Source organism: Cuculus canorus, chromosome 18, assembly GCF_017976375.1.
Source record: "Cuculus canorus isolate bCucCan1 chromosome 18, bCucCan1.pri, whole genome shotgun sequence".
Lineage (NCBI taxonomy): Eukaryota > Metazoa > Chordata > Aves > Cuculiformes > Cuculidae > Cuculus > Cuculus canorus.
Window position 1 is genome coordinate 143,029 of NC_071418.1, and position 8,115 is coordinate 151,143.

General features: G+C 52.3%; 1 protein-coding gene across 2 annotated transcripts; it reads right to left on the reverse strand.

Moving 5' to 3' along the window:
- Positions 1-1,537: 1,537 nt before the first annotated feature.
- On the reverse strand, positions 1,538-7,780 carry FOXJ1 (forkhead box J1). 2 transcript variants are annotated; one of them, XM_054083181.1, is made up of 3 exons: positions 7,587-7,780; positions 6,184-6,749; positions 1,538-3,829 (listed from the first exon to the last, which is right to left on the reverse strand). In XM_054083181.1, the coding sequence occupies exons 2-3, from the start codon at positions 6,712-6,714 to the stop codon at positions 3,029-3,031; spliced, it is 1,332 nt and encodes a 443-aa protein (XP_053939156.1). In that variant the 5' UTR covers positions 6,715-6,749; positions 7,587-7,780; the 3' UTR covers positions 1,538-3,028. The 2 variants fall into 2 exon arrangements, with proteins under 2 accessions (XP_053939156.1, XP_053939157.1); XM_054083182.1 differs by lacking the exon at positions 7,587-7,780 and adding an exon at positions 7,205-7,278.
- Positions 7,781-8,115: the final 335 nt, after the last annotated feature.

Sequence of the window (8,115 nt, forward strand, 5' to 3'; positions counted from 1 at the left end):
CCAATGGGATCCAGTAGATCACTGGGAAGGTGATCTCGCATCTTGCAGAGATAGGAAGAGCTGTGTACCCAGCGCAAGAAGAATGGGGCATCCTGCAGTGGATCCATCCAAGGCACCAACCTGGACAAGCCATGGGCAGCGTCCAGATAGGAATCTCTGTTCCTGGAGAGGCTCAGATATGGTGGGGAAGACTGGGCAGCCACTGAGCAGGGTCCCCTTCCAGCCTCCTCCTCCCATCATCCCAAGTGGCAGCGCTGCCCCACTTCCTAGCATCAGCCAACTTCTTACCCAGCTGGAAGGTGCCCAGCCACCTTGCCCTCTCTGTGGGTCTCCCCAGGACCCTCCATCCCCCACCTTGCCTGTGCCAGCAGCTGAGCACACGCTGCTTTTCTTCCCTGCCTCAGCAGAGCCCAACTGCTCCTCAGCATAATTGGCCTCACAAGGGCTCAGCTATTTCTGTGGCTTCCATGCAGCTCCTCTTGCCATCCTGTACTCAGGAGGGTTCAGAAGCCACTTGTGTTTCACAGGGCACCTACAGGGACAAGCAGGGATATGGGATAAGCAGAGGGACAGTCGCAGGCACCCACACTATGTCACCCCCAGGAGGTCCCCGCAGGGTGCCCTAGGGGCTGGAAGCAGCTCCCAGGACACTGGACATCAGGCACAGCCACCCTTATGCTGCAGAGGCGAGGTATAACCATTGCCATGTGTGCGGTGGTTTGTGCCTCATTTTCCCCACAGGGAAATTGCTGTGAGGCCGTGGAGGAGGGTGATAGCACCCATGTACCAGGGCTGGGTGTACAGCTGAGGCTGGGCTGGTGAGATGTCCCCTACCTCACAGGGAGAGGGTCAGACAGAGCCAGCTGAGCTGGAGGGAAGTAAGGAGGCAAAAGGGCTTTTTCTTCTCCATTTTGTTTATTTCTTTTTTTATTATTATTATTATTTTGTAAATAACTTTCCATGAAAAAGGTTAAATTGCACACGAATCTCTGCAGTTCTTCAGCATCAGTACAGAAGCCCCAAACCAGAAAAATATAACAAAAACAAATAAAAAGAAGCATTGCCAATACAGATACAAACATCTACAGCAACTCTCAAAGTCACTCAGACAAGCAGCCCTTGCTTTCTGGCCTCAGGACACCATCCCCAGCCATGTGGTGGCATCCCAGGGGACTTCAGATGCTGGCACTTGGGCAAAGCTGCAGCCCTGACCCCAGCTCTGCTCTTTGCATGAGCTGAAGGTATCGGTTCTCAGTCCACCTCATGGTTTACAAAGGGGATGCAGGACTTGGGCTCCCACCTCCATAGCTCCAACCCACTCCCCAGATTTGGGTGCAAATTACTCCAAGGTTAGTTTATATATTTTTTAAGGCTTGTTTATTGATTCTTACACTACAATTATACTCTTGCTAAATTATATTGCTCACATTATAGGTCCTAAGTGCTTTTGTAACCAAAAAAAGGAACTCTTTACAAACTTCCATTTTTCAGCAAGTCTGACACACCACTAAAATTACTTCTGCTTACTCCTACCTGATGGCTACTCTACCTCTAACTACCTACAGCAAAGGAGAGGTGAAGAATTCAGTTCTCAAGAGCTTCAAGTTTCAGTGCTCTGCTCCTGAAATGTTTCTGAGCATCTTTGCAGAGATCCTGCCATGTTCTCACTACATACTGAGACAAAGGGCCAAAACTTCAGTTCATGTCAATCCCAACAGCTTTCCCAACTGATTAACTGCTCCCAGCTGGATGGGACTTCATCTCTGCTGCCATTCTCAGAGGCTGATACACACAGTTTTTGGCCTGAGCTTCTGGATGGAGCCAGAATATGGATTTCTTTCCTCCTTGGTCCCACCTAGAAGCATTCGATGTGGAGTGGCCCCATTGCTGCCAGCTGATGGCTATACCACGATGTTTCCTTACAGCTCCCCCAAAAAAGCATCCTTAATTAGGGTCCTGCATTGCCCTGGCAATGCCCTGGCAGCCACTTGGAGCCTGATGGATGAGCAACAGAAATAGAGAGTGACAGTCTTGGATCAAAAAAAGGGAGGGGGTGCTACATCAACTAGTGAAAGAAAGAGAGTGTTTGTGGTGGTCAAGACCCTTCGGCAACGGCAGCAGGGATTTTGGGTACAAAAGATATCAGTTCTGGGAGTACCCTGGTCCCTGTTGCTCATCTCCTGCTGGGGTCAGTTGCTGGATCCTTAACAAAACCTGCTGCTGCTGCAGGAATCCTCCCTCACATGGTCTGGGTTTACAGATCAATGAACACAAGCCTTTAAAACAGTGGAAATAGAAAACAACTCCCAAACTGCATTTCCCCTACCCCCGACTATTAAGAAATTCTAATGCTAAAAATATAGGTTTCTTTGAATATGTAATATATAATAGATTATATAAAAACATTCTAAAGAGGCAGACTTGCCCAATTTATAGACCTTTTCTTCTTCTCTAGGCACAAGTCAGGAGGGAGGTTGAATTCAGAGAATCCAGAAGGGACCTCTATTTACCTGCTAGCTAATTATCACACTATACCTGCCAACAACCCTAGACAGAAAAAGGAAAGAGAGAGAGAAGCAGAGAGATGAAGGAGTGAGGAAATTGCACTTAGTCTATCAAGTCCTAAGCCACCAGGAATCTCATGTCTTGAATGGGCTTTAGTATATGCTCTCCTTTAGCCCTGAAGGAACATATGCCATGTCCATTTCCATGGGAAAAAAAAAATGATAATTCACATTTCTTCCTTTAAAAGTAAAAAAATAAGTAGTGTTATATTTCTTCTCTTGAGGAAACTCATGGACTAGAGACTTCTGATATGTCCTGTAAAGATATAACAAGCCGTGCCTGTGGTGGTGGTTTTTTCCTTTTCCCCTCCCTGATGTTTCTGTGAATAATCTTATGAAGCAGCTGGTAGAAGTCACTGTGGATGTCTCTGTTTCTAGGAAGTCTTGGCCCTTGTAAAAGTCCCAGCAACACAGGAGGATCATCCTACTAAAATCTGTGTGGGCTTTAAATGGTGACTGGCCTCTTATAAGAGGGATGCCAGACTGCTCCAGTCACTCACATCTGCTGGCAAAGAGGCATCGTTGAGTTCAAACAACTGCTCCACATTGACAGAATTGGAGAGGTAATCATTTGTCCCTTCGTCCCAGGGATGCTGAAGAAATGAAGTAGCCATGAAGGTTTCATCAAAGTCCAGATTGTTCTGGTTGGATTCAGTGAGGACCTGCTCCTGCCCCTGAGGACAGTCGATGTGGTGGCCGTGTACTGTCAAGTCCAGGTCACGCGTTATGGGGCTCATTGGAGGCGTGATCTCCAGATCCTCAAAAGTGGAGAAGTCTCCATTCAGGCTGGTGTCAAAGATGGCTTCCCAGTCAAAGTCACCTTTCAGTGATCCCAGCTCAGTCTGCTCTTCCTGGGTCAGCAAGGCAGAGTTAGAAAGCCGAGACACCTTGGCCGTTCGCTTGGGCAAGGGTTGCTTGCGCTTGTGCCCTGCTTTGCCATCTGCTGGATTCCAGTTCTGGTCACTGGTGACTTCTTCAAATTCTTTCAGCAGCTGCTGTGACTCCATATTGATGTCGAGGACATTATTGAAGGTGCAAGACGAAGCAGCTGGGCTGGGGATGCACCGTGCTTCTTGTTGGGATTTTTTGGTGAAGGCTGGGTGGATCTGCACTGGGGGTATCTTCCGCTTTTTGAAGGCACCATTCTTGAGCCTGTCAGCATATTGAGGGTCAAGCTTCCAAAATCCACCTTTCCCCGGCTCACCCTTCTCTCGGGGCACCTTGATGAAACACTTGTTCAAGGAGAGGTTGTGCCGGATGGAGTTCTAGACCCAAAAGAGGAAAAAAATACAAGGATGAGTGCTTGTCTACTGCCACAGCACCTACCTGCATGGGGAGCCTGGTGGAAAAGCACATTTTCAGCAGGACCTTTGGGAAAAGAAAGCAGAAATCACAACATCAAGACATCCCAGGCTACGTGCCAAGCAGAAACTCCCCTGCTCCCACGTCACCAGCAGAGTTTTCTTGCCTTCTGTCTAATCCAGCCAGAGATGGCAGGAGCCAAGAGGTTCCAGCTTAGACTTGTCAACCAATGGGAAGGTTTTGGGCAACTCTCCTTGGCTATAATTTGGGGCCACGGGCCTTTGGTTCATACACAGCACTGGGAGAAACTGGCCAGACTTGCCCTAGGCATGGAAATAAGCTGGAGGTGGTCAGGTCTTCCTTTGTGGTTAAGGAGGAAGAGGAGGATCTCTACACAGATATGGCCACAGCCCCATTGCAAGTGGCAACACATTGCAGCACCACAGGGGACGGCATCCTCAGGGCCTTCTTTGCATCCATCATTTCATCTGTACGTATTGCTACTATTGACAGGAAAATATTTGGCAAAAAAACAGGCACCACGCCTGCCCGCAGCCAGGCTGACTCCAAACAGAAGGGCAACACCAGAGAGACTCATGGGCTGCAACCCCCTTGCCCCCGCAGCCCTGTGTGATTCCAGAGATGCCTCCTGGCCTATGGAAGCTCGGTGTGAAATCACTGCATCTTCATCAGCCACCACTCAAATGAAGGGGGGGGAGGGGCATAAAATGGGGGAAATAAAGAAAGAGAGGAGTTTCTGCTCCCATTGAGCTGTTCTGAAACCCTGAATGTGCCTGAAAGGAAACTCAGTTATTGGGTAAATGACCCAGCATTGGACTCTGCAAAGCCAAGGCTGTATTAAAAGATTGGATATAGTAGAGGTTTGGGGTTTTTTTTAATGTTGCCTGGATATCTTTATGCTTATTCATCCATAATCCGTAGTGCCGAATAGGAAAAACAAGGTTTGAATGCTTGGAGCTGTTGAAAAACACGCATGCACATACACACACACACAACAAAACCCTCCTCTGAGCTGGAGCTCCTTGGGTGTGTTGGCTCCTCTCCAAAGTACTCAGCTCCCACAGGGATATATCCATCTCCTCCGGGAGTATCGGTGGCATGACCTTTCCAGGCAGTCTTCACTTATGGGAATCAGGACAGGGGATGAGAACAGCCTCAGAAAGAAAGAAAGAAAGAAAGAAAGAAAGAGAGAAAGAAAAAAGAAAAGGAAAAAGTAGAAAGGCACAGCAGGAACACAGATATCCCTTGAAACAATCCGGCCAGTGGTAACTCCAAATCTACAGTTTAACAAAATTTTACAAGTGTCAGAGATTTGCAGGCTGAATTCTCTGCTCTCCATTTCCCCTCCCTATCCCTAGCTTCATTCAGCCTGGGCTGCTGTCCATTATTACCCGCCCAGTAACATATTTATCATTCCTGCCTGCAAAAATCCCGTGAACCCCCTGCATCTCCGCGAAGGGGGATTGAAAACCTTTCTTGTTTTTAATAAACACATTTAATTAAAAACGTGATCATTATCCAGCCGTGAGTTTGCAGGAGAAAGTCAACACGCTGGCACACAGCTCCTACCCTCAAATCATTTCCGCAGGTCCCTCAGCACAGGGGAGACTGGGGGCCTAGGTGGCCCTGGAGAGGGACCGGGGGGTTCTCTTCCCTGTGATGGGTTTCAAGAGCTGCTGGAGACCTACCCACCTGGGGCAAAGGTGGGCAATACCTCGGCAGGGGAGTTGTAGGGGTTTTCCTCAGACCTGCCTGTGTGAGCACTGCTCTTGGGATCACTGGTACACTGCGGATCTGGGCTGGGAATAACCCGAGTGGAGGGACAAGCCACCCAGGTCCCTCCTGTCCTGCCACATCCTAGAAAGCCTCACGTGCTGGAGGTCCCCTCACGTGACGGAGGAGGGCAGCGAGCCAAGATGATGGGGAAAAGCCCCTATGCTTCAGGCTGTCCCCAAAGCTGACAAGCCTGGGACATTTCGAAATGCCACAAAAGCTCCAGAAAGGTGGATCTGGGTACAGAAGCATCTTCGCCCCACTGGGTACATCCCCACTCCCAAAATGGCCTGAGGTCTCTCTTACAATGCCTCCTTCCCTCTGCTGTCCTCATGGCTGTGGCATTTCTGCACACCCAAAGTCTTCCTGTCACTGCCCTTCCCTACCAGATGCCAGTGCCAGTCTCCTCATGGTGGGATACAGCATTCCCATGGGATCTTGCCTTCCATGATGGAGACTGTGAAAAGCCCTCCGCAGCCCTGTGGGGAGAGAGGACAAGGCAAGAGGTCTCCAAATCTCCTACCTGCCAGGTGGGATCGGCATGTTGGAAGTAGCAGAAGTTGTCAGTAATCCACTTATAGATGGCAGAGAGGGTGATTTGAGGCTTCTTGCTGGCTTCCATTGCCATGCAGATGAGGGTGGCATAGGAATATGGTGGCTTGATGTGTGGATTGGTCTTGTAGTCGATGTCCTCTGCAAGTTGAGTGTGCATGGCCATGGCATGATGCACCGTCCTCAAGGTGGAGGAGGAGATGGGCTTGCAGGGAGTGTGGGGCATGCCCATGCACGCTGGGTCAGCAGCCAAGGGTGAGCACGGGGCAGCAACGCTGGGGATTCTGTGACAGTCATGGGGGTCTGGGCCACTGGGGCAGTAGGAGGACTTGCCCATGCTGGCATTGATGATTGAGAAGTCCTGCAGCCACATGAGGCTGGTCAGGCTATCGTCCAGGTCATCCGAGTCCCTCATGCTGCCCTCCTGCCCCCTGTCCTTTCCATCCTGCAGGTGGCTCAGCCACCCCTCAGCCATGCCTCGACGCATCGGCAGCTCTTGCATTCACTGGAATGAAGGGGAGGGAGGGAAGGCAGATCCTGCAATAAAAACGGGGAGAGGGTTGGAGTTCCCCAAGGCGCAGCCACTCTCCCGCACTTGGGCAGGGCTGGGTGCTCTTGGTGTCGCTGGGTGCGATCCATCCCCAGGGTGCTGCACACCAGAGCAGCAACACCTCCTGGAGTGCCCTGAACCATAAGGAAATTCCCTCAATCCCACACCTCGGTGCCACCTGAACCCCAGTGGGGCAGCACTGCCCAGCAAGCCTTCAGACAAAGAAAGAATTAAAACAAAAAACAAAACAAGAAACAAACAAAAATATTCAAGCAATCAAAATCGTGCCCTGCTGGCCCTCAAAGCAAGGATATTTCTCCCACCGGCCACTAGCAGGACAAAAATCTCAGGATCCAACACCTCGACAGAATATCCTGAAGTCCTCCCCGCTACCAACTCCCCTCGATTTCATCCGTTTTCTGCTCCTCCCTTCACCTCGTACCCTAGAAAGATCCGTCTGGGGGAGCACGGACCCCTCTCCAAGTACTTCCTGACTCAGAACGGGCCGGAGGATTCAGGCTGCGGTGATTCCCGGGCTGAGGATACGGCGCCTGCCTTTGCCGCTGGGCCGGGACCCCGCGCCGGGGTCTCCGCCGCGGGAGCGACGCTCGGTACCGGGGCGCCCGCGGAGTTAGGCTTCGGGTGCCCAGTCCCCGTCGTCACCACTCAGAGCCCCTGTGAGCTCCTGCGCCCGCGGGACGGGGGGTCCCATTCGCGGGGGGGGGAGGGGGGCCGGTAAAAATGGCCATAAAAGCGACAATAAAAATAAAAGAGAGCGCCGCGTGAAGCCCCGCCCCGCCGGCCCCGCCGCCACCGCCCCTTACCCCGTCCCACCAGCGTCCCCCGACCTCCGAAGTTCCCGAGAGAGCAGGAAGCTTCCGGAAAAACGGGGGGGGATAAAAGAAGAGGAGGGACCCCTGAGCACCCCGAGCCGCGCGGCGGGGCTCCAAGGGCGCTGCTCCCAGGTCCGCGCCGGGCCCGGCCCGCCCCGCGCTCTTAAGTAGCGGCTCCGGAGGCTTCGCGCGTTGCCATGGCGACGCCCCGCCCCGTCAACAGCGTCCGGCCTGGCCACTGGCTCGCGCGTTGCCATGGCAGCCGAGGGCCTGCGTCGCGCTCGGAGCGGCCCCCGCGGGCGCGAAGGCTGCGCTCGGGCCCGAGTCCCGGTCCGAGAAGGAGCCCGGGGGGCTCGGGAAGGGGCTGGGGAGGAGTCCTCGTCCCCGGAGGGGTTCGAAAACCGTGCGGACTTCGGGATACGGTCTAGCAGGCACGGTGGGGGGTGGACGGGTTGATCTTGGAGGTCTTTTCCAATCTTAACGACTCTACGATTCTTTCCACCGTGCATCAGCCCCTCCA

Excerpts from the sequence above, each read along its gene's own strand:
- FOXJ1 (XM_054083181.1), bottom strand. The coding sequence starts at position 6,714 with ATGCAAGAGCTGCCGATGCGTCGAGGCATGGCTGAGGGGTGGCTGAGC. Across the intron at positions 3,830-6,183 it reads ATGCCGATCCCACCTGGCAG|AACTCCATCCGGCACAACCT; the intron begins GTAGGAGATTTG and ends TTTTGGGTCTAG.